Below are 17,368 nucleotides of genomic sequence, written 5' to 3' on the forward strand. Positions count from 1 at the left end.
CAAAAATGCACCAAAAAGTATGCAAGTTAAAGACCGGACAAGCTAATTGTGGACGCGGACTGGACGCCCATCCTTCACCAATTTAAAAGCCAAGATTTGCTACGCAACTCGACTAAAAATGCATGGTATACACGAATTATAAACCAAAATCGCCATACCAATATCAGCTCATTATCTACACACACAGCCAAAAAGCTGTAAATAATTAGGAATTTTCAGAGTCCAATGGCAATAACTTTTGCAAAAATAAGTCGATCGACATAAAAGTTATCAATATATAGAAACATACCAAACAACAGCTTATTATCTACAGACATGACATATACACGTTTGTTTGGAAAACTAACTTTGACGGAATGATGGGCGGAAAGGGTTAATCAATTCATTTCATTCAAATACACCAAACGGACGACTGGAATCTTCTGTTGGTGCATTTAGTTAATAATGATATTGATTGATATAGCGCCTTATATGACTATAGATAATCACTCTAATGCGCTGCACACAATAAAAATGATACAGCATGTTGTAAAAGTAGTAAAAGGAAATTACAATAGCATTAAGACATATAATATTAAAACAATGCTAGCAAAACATCTATAATGTGAAGTAAAATTAATAAAATTCAAAACATGCTGTGCGTTAAGAAAGTTCCACGCCATACAATCAAATGATATAAAATACATTAGTTGAAATAGATACACAAACATACCCTTTAAAAGGTCATGTTAAAACTGATGATAATGAAACCATAAAGATTTAACCACCTATAATACTAATATTATGCAAGTCTAAAAAGATGTGTTTTGATTGATTGATTAATTAATTGATTGATTGATATTTTCCGCCACACTCAACAAATTTTCAGTTATCTGGTGGCGCCCAGTTTTTATTGGTGGAAGAGAGAACCCAGATACAATGTACCTGTGAAGAGACCACTGACCTTCCGAAAGTAAACTGGGAAACTTTCTCACTTGCCGGCGCGAGCGGGATTCGAACCCGCGCCGACAGAGGTGTGAGAGGCCGAATGATTTTGAGCGCGATGCTCTAACCTAAAAGTGTTCAAATTCTGAAAACGACGGAGTGTATCAGGTAGAGAGTTCCAGAAGGTAGCTGCTGCAACTTCAACGCCTGTTTCCATATGTGGAGGTTCGACATCTAGGTCTAACTAATTTCAATGTACATGTATTTTCAGATCTTATGGAACGGTTTGGTTGGAAAACTGTGATCACCTCTTCCAAGTATTTTGGTGCCATTTCATGAATCACTTAAAATGAGTAGAGGAGAATTTTGTATTGGATGCGCTTGTCAATAGGAAGCCAATGTAAAGAAATCTGGGGCGCGTTTTACAAAAGAACTTACGACTTACGACCAAGTTTACATACTGGAATTTTCTAGTTCATTGTAAGATCATTCACTCCAAATGCAAAATATATTTTTTTTTTAGATGTTAAAAATTAAGCCACAGAAGTTTTACTTCATTCATTCAAAGTAATAACAGTGTGATACAATTTAAGACTTACGACTTTGTCGTAAGTTTTGTAAAACGGGCCCCAGCACTGGAGTTATGTGATCACTTCTCTTGGTACGAGTGATGATTCGTGCTGCCATATTCTGTATGCGCTGCAGTTTTGCCAGGTTGGTTGTGTTAATACCGGAAAGAAGAGCATTGGGGTAGTCGAGCCGAGATGTCACGAGGGCACATACTAAGGTCTTGCAGCACGCATCTTCTGTGATGAGCGACCGTATTCGTCCGATATTACGTAGTTGATGATAGCAAGCACGAGACACAGATGAGATTTGCTTTTGTATGCAAAGTGTCTTATCAAACCATACACCTAAGATCTTCACAAACGGGTGCTTCACTGAAAATAGTGTCGCCAAAGTCCAGATGGTACGATGGTGAGTCAGCGATTATGGTTTTCGGTGAAAAAACAATGAACTCTGTTTTGTCCTGATTTAAATTTAGCATATTAGCGGACATCTACATCTTGATCTCAAGGCGGCTAGCGGTATTTTGCCAGTCATCTTTCCGTCTGAAGATTAGATAGACTTGTGTGTCATCTACATAACAGTGATCTAGAACATTTGTTTTACGACATATTTCGCCTATAGGTTTGGTGAAAATGGCATAGAGTCGAGGTCCTAGGACAGATCCTTGTGGTACGCCGCAATTGAGACGGAAATCATCGGAGAAGGTAGATCCAATGGCCACATTTTGAGAGATATGACTTAATCCAATTAAGGGTCGAGCCAGACATAATACCAAATGCAAACTCAAGACGTCTTATCAGATTAGGATGATCGATAACATCAAAGACCACCAAATGATCCAACAACGTGTCGTTTACATAAACATCCATACTTCACAGGAGGCCCCATACTTGTTTACATTAATGCACTAGCTGCATGTTGGAATCTATTACTTGTGATCGTCATTTAGACTGCGTAAACTTAGCATAAAATGTCAGAGACAAATCATTATGGGAAGTCTATTCATTAATAAGAAAAGAAAAAGGTAGGGAAAAAAATGGTATTCGAACCACAGATATGCAATATGGGCTTGTCCAAAACTTCAGTGAGACTGCCGCTATACCACCTCGGTTATCCAGCCCATGAAAATTTCCGACTTTCAAGCTATCTAAAGTCACCCGTCGTGGACATAGAAATTTTCTTGATAATACGACAAAAGTTATACACAAGAAGTAATAAAAAAATTTATAGAGTGGGTCAAGTCTCCATACTTTTATTTACAAAACATATCACATATGAACATGTACAATATACTAACATATTTTACTTAGTTCACAATGGAGACTTGGCCCACTCCATATGAAAATCTGCTTGGAAAAGTCAAATTTACTTTTATTTTGTGCGTTTCTCGCGTATAGGTGATTTTAAGTAGGATTTTTTTTTTCAATGTTTCTTTGAAATGGGCACATCGAAAAAAGCATTTTTGGAAACTATGTTCTAACTAGAATGCAATTTTTTCTTTTTCTGGAGAGTTTCAATTTTAACTTTGATATTTGTCCCTCTGTGGGTTCTCGGCTCGATAAAATCATCCATCTTCTTTAATACCTAAAACTTCCTAACATATTTCCCTACTCTACTTGTGTCCAAACATACCTTCATTAAATCCCCATACAACCTTAATACCCACAGCTGCAAATGATATATGTATTTAACGTTGCTTATTCTACGTGCATAAAACGTATCAAAAACGCACTAAACGTGTTCTAACTTGGCGTACAAATGTTCATAAAGTCTTATAATATATTTATGTATACTGTAATTGGTTTTTTTAATGGATCAGATAGTTGTATATCATTGATAATGGACGGGTCTATATATCTTGACTTTCTGAAGGTCTGTATTTTAAGTAATAATAGAAATACCATCAAGGTGCTCGTTTAATATGAATAATTATGTCATTTTTCATTATCACTGCAAAAATAACACTTCTCAATATGTATCTAGGGTTGAGACCATTCATAAACGCAAATTAAATTGTCATCCTCATAATAATTTTATTTAAAGTATTTTACAGGTAGATGTGTCTTGCAGAAAAATTCGCGAATCATTTGAATAGAAAATTGTCTTCTTATGTACATGTATAGATGGTCATAAACACGGCTGTTGTATTTTAGTTCTTCAATACCATGCCAATGTGAAGAAGTCTACATGGATCGAAGACGCTCCGTCGGATGGGACGTTGAAGGGTGTCCCGTGTCAAGGATCACAACCCCCTTGACACGCAAAATATCGTTTCGCTGATGTTCGAAAAAGAGTAGGCTCATTGAGGGTCGTCAGGGAAACTCAAAACACTCACAACCAAACATAATTCAATTAGTGTTAACTAGCCGTAAAATGGCTGATATATTGCGAAAACGGCGTAAAAAATCAATCAATCACTCGGTAAAACCCGCCTGTCGGACGTTTTACATCCAGCCAGAACAGGTAAGGCTCAATGATCTTTCCTTAGAGACAATTATGTAGATACGAAGATTAATAACATGTTGTAAACCAGATCACCGATAAATAGTATATTTACATGTTCATTATGCATGTTTCATATTCATCCGTAGCTGGAACGCTTATGTAATATTTGATGTATTATCTCTGTTTAAAACGAAACTAGACTTTAACACATGTTTATAGGGGATCAATGAATACAATGTGAAAGGAGGAATTTAATTATTGTATTGTGATTATTGTAGAATAAACTGTATAAAATTAACAGAAAAGTTAACACAAGATGTCTTACAATTCAAAGGTTCGGGGTTTTCCCCTACCTCAAAATAGTTCAACTATTGATTTACTTTTGTAATGTTATCAACATTCAATATTGACAGCACTCCAAATATAGAAATACAGTACAGCTAACGCGGATCCCTTATTTACGCGTCCCCGCGACGGAAAGTTAATCCTTTCCGCATTACACCGTCGCGGTTGTTCATAGCGGGGTTTCGCGAAACCACGTTTATACCGCGACGGGGTAAACTACATGTATTTTTACAGTTGCTAGCGGGTCTGAATACTGTGTCTTGCCTCCCATGACAGTTACTTCCAATCGAGAGAATCAATTGAAAAGTACAATTTAAATCTTATATGTTTGTGAATTAAAATTTTTGCAGTATTTCAGAACAAAAATATACGTAAAATCGACAATGTAAAAATATAATTTGCTTCAAAGATCGAGGCAGTGAGATTTAGGTTTCTTAGTGTCAGTGATGATCACTGGTTTCATGTGCTGGGATTTAGTGATCGGCAATCAGAAGTTTGAAAAGCTAATTGGTATAAACATCTTTGTAATAACTAGAGTCTAGAAAATATTAGATAAGATGTCGAAGATATATATGGCTTGACAGGTTTTTTCCTGTCAGATCACGGCTTACAGTGTTATTTTCTAGTCAGCTGAGATCAAACATGCAAATTGCACGTGCATGAACGTGTTTCTTTCTTTTGCTTACATTTCATTTAATTGAATTTCAAAATTAAACAAGATGTGTTTGTGAAACACAAATGCCCCCGATAATGGTCAATTTAGAAGATGGCCAAGGTCACAAGGACAAATACCTTGGTACCAGTATAAAGATCTTTTCACAAGAAATGATCATGTACAATATGAAAGCTCTAATATTTACCATTTAGAAGTTATGACCAATGTAAAAAAAAAAATTAAAAGTAGGTCAAATGTCAAGGTCAAAGCGTTTAGTATCAACGGAAAGGTATTGTCACAAGGAATACTCATGTGAAATATCAAAGTTCTATCACTTATTGTTCAAAAGTTATAAGTAAGGTTGAAATTTTCAAAAAGTAGGTCAAACTCCAAGGTCACAGGGTCAAAAATGTTGGTAACCACGGAGAAGACTTGTCACAAGGAATACTCGTGTGAAATATCAAAGCTCTATCACTTACTGTTCAAAAGTTATTAGCAAGGTTAAAGTTTCAGACAGAATTACAGAATGACAGACAGGACAAAAACAATATGCCTCCCTCCCCCCCCCCCCCCCCCCCCCATCTTCGATCTCGGGGGCATAAACATAAAAGAAATAATTGCACTTTAGATATACACGCCAAACTGGGCATCCTAATTTCCTTAAGATGATACAATTTCATGTTAAAATATATTATGACTAAAATAAAATGCCCGATAAGCGTAACGAGAAGTGTTTGTATAACATATATGCCCCCCCCCCCCCCCCCCCCCCTGTAGTGCAAAATAGAAAGGGTTTATATAATTGCATCATTTGCTTGATGGTAGCGCCAAAACAATACAAGATATTGAGCATACAATATCTTCCTATATCTAGAGTAGATTGACTTTTGACCACGTGACCTAAAAATCAATAGGGGTCAGTCTACTTCTTAGGATGTACCAGTGTACCAAGTTTGGTGTCAATCAAGTAAATCATTCTTAAAATATAGGAGACAACATATTACATGTATGACCCTTGGCCTTTGACCATATGCACCCAAAATTATTAGGGTTATCTACTCCTTCTGATATACGAGTGTACCAAGCTTTATGTCTGCCACGCCAAGGGTTCTCAAGATATTTAGCAGACAATATCTTCCTATGGCCTGAAGTGGATTGATGATTGATTCTTTTGGAAGATCATTAAACATATTCATTTCTTTGCCGTATATGATAATTGATGCTAAACTGAATATTTGTATGTCTATTTATGAATGCTAAATTCACTAACAGAAATGGGGATGACCATTCAGTCAATGTGATAGCAAGCAACACAAAAAGGAACCCGCTTTGTGGCATTATTTGGTAAGTTCAAGGTCCATAACTCTCTTAAAAGAAGTCACCATTGACAGAAGTTCATGTATAGATTTTCACTTCAATAGCTACAGGAATATAGCCAACAAAATCCGAAAAACTTTTAAATCTCTGAAATATGCAGGCCCATATATCTATCTATCTCCATCTCCTACATTGTCGATATTGTTAGTTTTAATAATACTGATTTGTATCAATAATACGATGTTAAGATAGGTATCACATTACTGTGATTTAAAAGTCCAGAACGGAATAACTTTAAGGTTCATTATCTGGTAACATAAAAAATGCTGTATATAGACATGATATTTCTGACACAATAATATGACACTCATATAAATATCATTACAGAAGCAGTAATAGTAATGTAGACTATGTATATGTACATGTAGCAGTGTCTTTTTAAGTTATTATACATGTATATGCCTGTGATGCATTTGATTTACCACCATAATTTTGTCCATGTTCATGAAGAAATGGCTATTAGTATCAAAGGCAAAACATCGGAAGTGTAATTTAAACATGTATTTGTGAATTTCAAAACAGAAATAGTTTGTGTTAATGTAATAGTGTGGATTGTATAGGTATATAAACAACACAACACCAATGGTAGGGTTCTATCAGAGTTTGTATTCTTTTCTAATTAACTCTGAAATATATAACAAGAATATCACATATAATATATATCATGAATTAAAACATATAGTATAAAAATATCAACAAAGAAAACTCATTTGCTCAGCACAGTTTACAACCAAGAGTTATTCCCCTTAATAGTGCTTATAAAGATATATGTGACTATTGATTACTATATGGTATAAATAATAAATAGATTTATTTTACTCGACTATTGCATTTAAGTAATCATAGACTAAATAATCGAGATTATTTGAGTTTATATCAAATAGTCCGTATTAATTTTGATACACCCTGTACGTCGGGTCTACGTGACTTTAGTGGCTCTTGGTACAAGTTAATTTGTATGCACTACGTCACACTCGGTACTCCCTGTGATCGGACCCATCATTACATTTTTTCCAACCGAAGCAGCAGCAACGTGGTTCTTATCTTGAGGCGGAAACGAAGCACGTGGCTGAATTTTTTCTCCCCCTTTTGGTTTCAATCTTGACATTTTTCCTGTATTCGGAATGCCACCACGAAAACGAGCGGCGACCCAGAGATCCCCGGCCAGGGGGATCGGGAAAAAACGTAACCGCCGGACACCAGTTCAACTCCGGGAACGAAGCCCACCTCGCACCGCCACATCTTGGACGGATCGACAAGCCCCGGCAGAGGGGCAGTCACAGCCCCCTGAGGAGGCCCCTCAATTTCCAATGGATAGTACACCGGATAACCCGGGTGAGTCTTGCAATTTTTTGTTGGGCCAAGCGGCCTATTTACCCTTACCTTGTCAAATCACATCTACATGCAATGATATCGGTAGTCATGTCCCGCTTAAATTCAAGCAAAAAATATGGGAGGGTGTTTTTATTGATCTGTCTGTCCTACTCAAATCGGCTACGGAATTGGAGCAGTTTGAGTCCCATGGGGATTTACAACTTGTCAATAGCAAGCTATGCGTAGTCAAGCGCCAACTAAACTCCTTCTTGACCATAGAAAAGTGGACATCAGCTTTCATGATTTACATGAGCATCGTTCTTCAACACAGCCAAACGGCTCAAGAAATGCTCAAGTACATGCGAAACATTAGGCTTGCAGCTAATCGTTCACCAAAATTGGCACAAGTATGACGAGCAATTCCGGCTCCGTAAAGCCTCCAACCCTGCTATGTCTTGGGGAGAAATTCACAGCGAATTTTGGTTGATGTACATAAACCAATCAAATGTCACTACCCAACAGTCGGCCCAGGCCAAGTTTAAACCTCAGGCATCAACCAACTCCTTTAATACTACGTCGGTAGGCCATGCATCACAAAACCAAATAAAATTTTGTAATTCGTACAACTCTGGTAAATCCTGTAATTTTTTCCCTAGATGCCGCTACAGTCATTCATGCAGTCAGTGCAGAGGGAAACACCCTAGAGTCAACTGCAGGAATTAAAACCCTGCATTCTTTGGGGCACAGTCTTATTCTACTCCAGCCCCTCAAAAAGCACCTGCAAGGCTACCAACATGCAAAATTTCTCTTAGACGGTTTTACTTTTGGTTTTAGACTTCAGTACTTGGGTCCGAGGGGGGCGAGATTAAGTAAAAACCTCTCAAGTCTTCATTCTAACCTATCAGTAGCATGCACAAAAATCAACAAAGAGTTGTTGCTTAACCAGGTGGCTGGGCCTTTTTCCCAACCCCCTTTTATAAACCTCAAAGTCTCCCCACTGGGTTTAGTTCCCAAAAAGGATGGATATATGAGGCTCATACATCATCTCTCATATCCTCAAGACAATTCAGTTAATTTTTTTATTGATTCCACAGCCTGTTCTGTTAATTATTCAACCTTAGATGAGGCAGCAGTCATGATTGCTAAGCTAGGGCCAGGCGCCCTTCTGGCCAAGTCTGACATCAAGTCTGCCTTTCGTCTTTTACCAATATCCCCTGCTGATTTCGACCTCCTTGGTTTTAAGTTCCAAGGTCATTTCTATTTTGACAAAATGGTCCCTTTTGGCTCTTCTATTAGCTGTGCCTTGTGGGAGAAATTTGCTACCTTTTTACACTGGCTTATTCAACGGCACACAGGCAATGAATTCATCCTGCATTATTTAGACGATTTTCTATTTTGCAGTCGTAAATCTTCCCCAGTCTGTCAACACACACTAGACAAATTTAAGTTTCTCTGTCAGGATCTAGGGGTACCAATTGCAGAAGAGAAAACCGTTGAACCAACTACATCTCTCGTATTTCTAGGTATTCAAATTGATACCCAGAGCATGACCATGGCCCTACCATTAGATAAGTTGAATCACTTAAGGCAAGTTATTAATTCTTTTCTGGCTGCCCGAAAAGTCAGCTTACGGGACCTTCAATCATTAATTGGTTCACTAAATTTTGCCTGTAGGGTGGTATCCCCAGGACGCGCCTTTTGTCGACGCCTCATCAATGCTACAATTGGCATTACTAAACCTCATCATAGAGTTAAGCTCAATCACAACATTAAGCAAGATCTTCGTATTTGGCAAGTTTTTCTTCAGTCTTTTAATGGTGTCTCGGTTATCAACCGCCCCTTTCTAGATAGTCAAACCATTCAGCTTTTCACAGATAGCGCTGGGGGCAACCATGGTGGTTTCGGTATCTATTTCGGGGGTAGGTGGGCCCATGGTTCCTGGCCACCCGCCTGGTTTGAATTGGGTATCACCAGGGACATGACATTTCTGGAACTCTTTCCAGTTTCAGTAGCCATCACTTTGTGGTGCCATCGGTTCCAAAATTCTCAACTTCTTTTTCACATTGACAATTCTGCTGTAGTACAGGTACTCAATACCTTTACTTCTAAATCCCACAGAGTCATGGGTGTAATCAGACATCTAGTGCTACTATTACTACAATACAATATTCAGCTAAAAGCCACTTACATCAACACTAAGGCCAATCACATTGCGGATGCATTGTCTCGTTCGCAGTGGGCCCGTTTTCGAAGACTTGCACCAGAGGCAGATCAGTGGCCTACACCACTACCAGCCCACATATGGGACTTATAGAGCAGGAAACATCAAGACTTCTTGACAGGTCACTGGCTCACAACACTCACTTGGCATACAATACAGCTTTAACCAAGTTTAAACAGTTTACTTTACTGTATGGTTTCACTAGCACATGGCCTGTCCCTGTCGATCAGCTGCTGCATTACATTGCTTACTTGTCACTAAATCAGCTTACATATAGGACCACCTGTTTGCACTTGAGTGCAATTGCTTATCAACATAAAATCCAGGGTTTCCAAGATACTACTAAAGCATTCATTATCACAAAAGCCCTGGAAGGTGTCAAGCGATCTGTAGGCGTCAACCAAGATATCAGACTTCCTATATCATACCAATTATTTGTTAAAATCATTCATGCCTTAACATCAGTATGTCGCTCGCCTTTTGAATCATGTCTTTTTTCAGCAGCCTTTTCATTGGCATTTTACGGTTTGCTCAGAGTCAGTGAAGTTTTGTCATTGCTGAGTTCACAAGTTTCTCAAAACCAGCTAGGTCAAGTGTCAATAATTTTACATAGGTCCAAGACTAACCAAACCGGCAAACCCCTAGTTTGTCAAATTACCAAACTTCCGGACACCAATTTCTGTCCAACACTACCAATTAAGGCATATTTACAGCTTAGGCCCCCCATTCTAATACATTGCTCGTTCATGCGGATGGCACTCCTATGACACGTTTTCAGTTCCAGGCAGTCTTTCAAAGGGCTCTGTCATTCCTTCAACAATCTGGCCATTTCAGGTCACACAGTTTCCGTATTGGCATGGCAACTGAATTAGCAAATCGGGGATATTCACATACTTACATCCAGCAACAGGGTAGGTGGAAGTCCAACGCTTTCTTAGCATACATTCGACCTCATTAGTTTATTCTCCACACACACACACACACACACTCAATTCATGCATAGCACTGAGGTATTTCAGTTATACTCATTGCTACTCTAAAGTAATACAAGACAAGTATTACAGGTAAAACTATTTGGATTGTTGGGTCATCGATCCCATATTGGGCTGGCATTGCAGCACAAGACAGACCAGGAGGGTGCAACCTCAACTTGCAGGCCAACATCACCTGGAAAGGTTTCAGAGGACTCAGATGGGACCAGTTGGAGGACAACCTCAACAATTTATTACTGGAGCACAATCATAAACCCCCTGAATTTTTACTCATTCACTTAGGATCCAATGATTTAACCACTGAGCATGCCACATCAAAAACTTTTAAAGAAGATGCACAATGTACCTTGTTACGATTCAATGCGCTCTGGCCAAATACAACCCTTATCTGGTCAGTTATCCTACCTCGAAGATATTGGCATTTTGCCGCACTTGATGCTGGTCCCAAAATTAACAAAAAAAGGATAAGAATTAATAGCTGCATGAAAAAATTCATGGCTAACCAGGTAAGAGGTCTGTACATTGGACACGACCATGTCATCAAGGCTACTGAGATTGAGTTGTTCCGAACAGATGGCACTCACCTGTCGGTTTTGGGAAATCAATTATTTCTCAACAATATTCAAGCGGCCTTGGAATATTTTTTCAAACGTCAAGGCGTTTCTTACCCCCCACACAAGTGATTTAACATTTCATGCTTGGTGCTGTTTATCATGTGTGCATTCTGTAATTTACGAAACTCTAGGTTCAAGTACTGTGGTTTGGTCATGACTTATTCTTATCCATGTAATTCTTATTGTATGTTTCACTCAGTTTTTGGTTCATGCTACATGTTTTTGTGGGGGACATTGTTCCAATGTCTGTGGCCGAACTGGGGAGTCGGTAATGGTATGTGATGACTGTTTCAGCTCCAAAACCTGGTTGTTTCCCCCACCTGCTTCCAAAGCAGGGGGCAATTTACAGTACTATAAGTTGTAAAAGTTCAAACAAGTCAATGAATAGTGGGGCCACCACCGGGGACGGTTGGGGCCACATCCACCTCACTTCAGTGAGGGGATGCTACAGTCTGATGCATGTTAAGGGCTTATGTCCAACATGATAATGTACATACCAGGTAGCACTGCAGGAGACAGGGTGAGAAGGGCGGGTCTCGCTTACCTCCTTAGAACGCTGGCGTCCGTTCAGGTCTGGGCACTGAATGTTTTACTCGGGCCCCCCAGTGTACCCCTTACAAGTTAAGTTAAACTGGCTCACTAGGCGACTCCCCAGTTACCCCACAAAATGTTTTCACATGCGGCCGGTATTGTCCATTTTTAGTATATCCCGAATGTACCATTGCTGTTATATCAATAAATTGTAAAACGTTGCTTGTGTCTTTCATTCACTGCAATGAGTCTGATACTGTTATTACTGCCAGTTCGTTTTTTTGTTGGAGTTTATCCATTAGGTGGATTCTTTAATTAATCGAGATTATTTGAGTTTATATCAAATAGTCCGTATTAATTTTGATACACCCTGTACGTCGGGTCTACGTGACTTTAGTGGCTCTTGGTACAAGTTAATTTGTATGCACTACGTCACACTCGGTACTCCCTGTGATCGGACCCATCATTACATTTTTTCCAACCGAAGCACCCACCCACCCACCCTCATTTTTATTTGTATATTTACATGTTGTTTCTCTTGGGTTCTGTTGTTTCCTTCTCTTTCACAGGTTCGCAACTGATGAGACTCCCAACAGGTTACCTTGATGCAGTAAATGGTGAAACCTGGACCACACCAAGTGTGACTGCTTGCCATTCGGGATGGAGTGCCTTGAAACAACTTTTTAACTGTTATGGGGAATTTTAATTTAGGTTAAATTGTTAATTTTAGTCTAATTAATTAGACTGTCGCATGTTTAAGGGGGGGGACTGGGGAGTCGGTAATGGTATGTGATGACTGTTTCAGCTCCAAAACCTGGTTGTTTCCCCCACCTGCTTCTAAAGCAGGGGGCAATTTACAGTACTATAAGTTGTAAAAGTTCAAACAAGTCAATGAATAGTGGGGCCACCACCGGGGACGGTTGGGGCCACATCCACCTCACTTCAGTGAGGGGATGCTACAGTCTGATGCATGTTAAGGGCTTATGTCCAACATGATAATGTACATACCAGGTAGCACTGCAGGAGACAGGGTGAGAAGGGCGGGTCTCGCTTACCTCCTTAGAACGCTGGCGTCCGTTCAGGTCTGGGCACTGAATGTTTTACTCGGGCCCCCCAGTGTACCCCTTACAAGTTAAGTTAAACTGGCTCACTGGGCGACTCCCCAGTTACCCCACAAAATGTTTTCACATGCGGCCGGTATTGTCCATTTTTAGTATATCCCGAATGTACCATTGCTGTTATATCAATAAATTGTAAAACGTTGCTTGTGTCTTTCATTCACTGCAATGAGTCTGATACTGTTATTACTGCCAGTTTGTTTTTTTGTTGGAGTTTATCCATTAGGTGGATTCTTTAATTAATCAACTTGATAAGAATATTCAGAACTTATCATAATGCAAAGAATATACAAAAAAATGCAATGTCATACCTATGTGTGACACAGAGCCAAATTTCTGGTCAGGTCCAGAATATTCTATATGCTGGTAATAAATCTATATAGAAATAATGAAATATCAAATACTTGTGTGAAACTAATGTTACATTACTTATTCACACAAGGAAATCATAAAAAGTAAAAATAGCTGAATACTACTCGAACACTCTGACATTGACACATAACATATTTAAACTACTACATTTGATTCAATCATGATTTATAGTTTTAATATACATTCATACTGATATACATTTTACTCTTTAGTTGTAATTGATAACTTAAAGATAATGTAGAAATGCATATGATCACTCTTACTCAATTACCATCATAGAAAATGCATAAAATCTAATTATTCAGCAAATGTATCAATTCAAAGTAAGCACATGTACTTTGAATTATATATGATCATAACAACTCAAAAGAAAGTCATATTTACTTACAGTCAAATTGTACGAGGAAAATCTTCTGGAAAACACTTCTATATTCTTAGAAGACAATTCAAAATGTGAACAATAGTAAAGAGAGGGAACTTAGACAACCAATGAAATTGGAGAGTTCTATATTCTATAAATATTTACATGGTGCTATTACTGACCATTATGATCTCATAATCTATAAATAACTTTAGAGATATTTGTATATACTATTAAGTTGTACATAAAATAAATCAAAAGTAAAGACAACTTTTGTCATGTACTAATCTTCATAATCTAAATAATGAAATAATATATTTATTTTAGAAAAATATCACCCTGTCACATTAATATTGATAACTTTTTCGCAATTACAGGAGAATATGTATTCTTTCATGTCATGGACATTGTCGTCTCTTTTATTGGCCCTTCTAATAGATGCGGTGAGTAGAATCTATTTTGCATTGGGTTTGAAATATGCAAATTTGAATCAGCGTATGTATACATTGTTTGACGGGAAATAATGAATGGTATTATAAAAATTATACGATTTTGCTTTGCTTGTTGTTTTATGACCTATTAAAGAATGTTTCGCTATGTAGAGACATCACCAGTTTTAGGTGAGGTGTCATAAATTCAGACCTATGCAGGGCCAATCTAATTAAAATTAGATCTTCCATCCGCTCCCCAGTTTTCGATACGTCGCGTGGAAGATCTAACAACATCCCATTAGAGGTCGCGTCAGAGTTCAATATGAATGCATTATCTTATTTATAACTAGCCAATCAAAATACGGGTAAACCTTTTCATTTAGCTAATCAGATAGCAGCTTTCTCGCTTGATTCGGTTCAGCGTACAAAATGGCGGATTCTTCGATTGAAGCGATCGTAAATGATCTATTACCAGTTTTTGGTGTCGATGCGTTAAAGGACGAACAGAAATCAATTCTTCAATGCCTTATAGACAAAACAGACTGTATGGCAGTCCTTCCCACAGGCTTTGGAAAGTCCCTACCGTACCAGATGTACAGTTTGGTGAACCGACGATTAACGGGTGTTAAATAAATCGTAGTCGTGTGTTGTCCACTTGTGGCCTTGATGCAAGATCAAGTAGAAAAGATGTCAAACATCCCAGAAGTAAAATCAGCTTATGCAGGTATTGGTTTCTGTATCATTCTTGGAAGGGGGGGGGGGGGGGCGTAAACATAAAATAAGATGCTCTTACTGATTAACATTGTAAAAAGATATTTATTCGGAATCTCTTGTCATTTATGTCTTCAAGTTTGTGGTAAGTTTTATACAAATGCTCTCTTCATGGGTAGGTTCAAGTACACAAAGTGACATGAACATCAAAGACGGTTTAGTGGACATCATATATGCATCACCAGAGACCCTGGTAGGAGATCCGGAATGGAGAGCAAGTATCCAGGAATTACCGGTGTCTGTTCTGGTTATAGATGAATTCCACACAATTGCTACATGGTATGTTTATTAGATTTAAAAAAAAAAACTAAAAACTTTACTATTGATGCCTATCTAATAATAATGTTTTTATATTATCTAAAATAAAGTTCAATTGTTTTTACTTTGCCTTTTAAAGTGTTCTACATCACTTATGTGAAATGTGTTCTCAAGAATGGTTAAATTGGATTCAAGTCAAACATATTCTGGGAACATGCAAATGACTGGTTTGCAATCAAATGTATGCACATCTGAGCAGGTGCACATACAAAGTCTGTACCTGTATTCATTTACATAATCATATTGTATACCTTTAGGAATTTTTTTCAATCATGCTGTTTCAAAATCAACTGTGACACTAGTATATCTAATTTACAGGGGGGACAATGTTGAATGTCCAGGCAAAGAAACATTTCGGAAATGGTTTAATGACATTGGGGAATTACGCTCCCTCTTCCCAAAGTCAACTGTGCTGGCTCTTAGTGCAACATGCACATTAAAGATCAGAAAGAGAGTAAAGAAAGTACTACATTTAGCTGCTGATGTTAACGAGATAGTAATCTCTCCAAATAAAGCCAATATCAGGGTTTTAGTTGCCAAAATTCCTAACACTGTTGAAATGTCAATGCATTGGTTGATCGAGGGGCTAAGTCAACTGCGGGAGAAATTTCCCAGAACCATAATATACTGCACCTCAATAAAGGATGTCTCAGATATTTACTCGTATGTAACACAGGAATTACCATTTGCTTCAAATTTATTGGAAATGTTTCATTCTGAGACACCAAGGAGTAGGAAACAAAAAATCTTGGAAAATTTGACTAATCTTTCTGGTGAAATCAAAATTGTTATTGCCACAAGTGCTTTGGGCATGGGATTAGATGTGAAAAATTGTCACAGTGTCATTTTATTTGGACCACCGGTGCAAGTTGTTGACCTTCTACAAGCAATCGGACGAGTTGGCAGGGATGGAGAACCTTCGATTGCCATTATTTTATATAACTCGTATCATCTGAGAAATCTGTCGTCTGATGTGAAGGAAATTTTGAGAACAACAGACTGTAGGAGGATTTCATTACTGTAGTGTTTTTTGAAATCAGAAGTTATTTCATTGATTATGGAGAAAGAAAGTAGAAAACACACATGTTGTGACTTGTGTAGAAGGAAATGTGAGTGTCAGAACTGTAGTATGCTTCCACTGGAAGAAATTTTTCATTCATCAGGAAGCTCATGTGCTGGTCAGAATGACAGTGATATCTCGGACAGTGGTACAGAAGAGTACTTCTCTAATAATGAGCATGAGCTAGAAAATTTAGAATTATCATGAATAAACTTTAAACCCTTCACTGTATTTGTTTTGTAACTAATATAAATTCCATAGACTGAATTATCAGTGTGGAAGTAGAATTTTTAGCAATCATTTTAAATTGCTAAAATTTGTAATCAACAAAGTTTTATTTTGCAAAGAAAATGAGCTTTTTCGAGTTGAATCAGGAAGTCATTCAAGTTAAAATCTTTTTCAACATTCATCATATTTAGTTTTAAGGTAGCTCATAACACCCCGAGGCTTATACTTTTTATGAGCCAACATCACAAAACGGCAATTTAAATATTTTGTGAAATTGTTTGTATCGATCAATTTGGTTGTACATGTATGATATAACTCAGTAGTTTAAAGCATTGGACTGGTAAACCGCACATCCTGAGTTCAAATCCTCTGGAGACTTTAATTGTTAAAAGTTACTGAAATGTATTTTTTTAAAATCACACCCCCCCCCCCAAAAAAAATTACATGTCTTTTGCTATTTGGACATCATCTTTTATTATCAAACCTTTTGGTTCTGATCTGGTGGCGCCCAGTTTTTATTGGTGGAAGAGAACCCAGATACCATGTACCTAGGAAGAGACCACCGATCTTTCGAAAGTAAACTGGGAAACTTTCTCACTTGCCGGCGCGAGCGGGATTTGAACCAGCGCCAACCAGAGGTGAGAGGCCATGTGATTTTGATTGCGATGCTCTAACCATTCAGCCACAGAGGCCCAAAATAAAATATGTGTGATTTCCCAAC

The 17,368-nt window shown here is 37.9% G+C and overlaps 1 protein-coding gene and 2 pseudogenes across 4 annotated transcripts in view; all 3 read left to right on the forward strand.

The window, feature by feature from the left end:
* Positions 1 to 3,725: 3,725 nt before the first annotated feature.
* LOC125677722 (uncharacterized) overlaps positions 3,726 to 17,368 on the forward strand; it is a 62,882-nt gene continuing 49,239 nt past the window's right edge. For 2 of the 4 annotated variants that reach the window (XM_056158011.1, XM_048915874.2), the window contains exons 1-2: positions 3,728 to 3,957; positions 14,217 to 14,282. In XM_056158011.1, coding sequence (XP_056013986.1) covers positions 3,868 to 3,957; positions 14,217 to 14,282 — 156 coding nt within the window. In that variant the 5' untranslated portion in view covers positions 3,728 to 3,867. Of the gene's footprint in view, positions 3,958 to 6,211; positions 6,284 to 14,216; positions 14,283 to 17,368 lie in introns of all 4 variants that reach the window. The other 2 variants (XM_048915875.2, XM_048915873.2) reach the window with 2 other exon arrangements.
* LOC130052593 (uncharacterized) lies at positions 7,177 to 13,251 on the forward strand (annotated as a pseudogene).
* On the forward strand, positions 14,293 to 16,643 carry LOC125677717 (probable ATP-dependent DNA helicase RecS; annotated as a pseudogene).

This window comes from Ostrea edulis, chromosome 3 (assembly GCF_947568905.1).
Source record: "Ostrea edulis chromosome 3, xbOstEdul1.1, whole genome shotgun sequence".
NCBI classification, from domain to species: domain Eukaryota; kingdom Metazoa; phylum Mollusca; class Bivalvia; order Ostreida; family Ostreidae; genus Ostrea; species Ostrea edulis.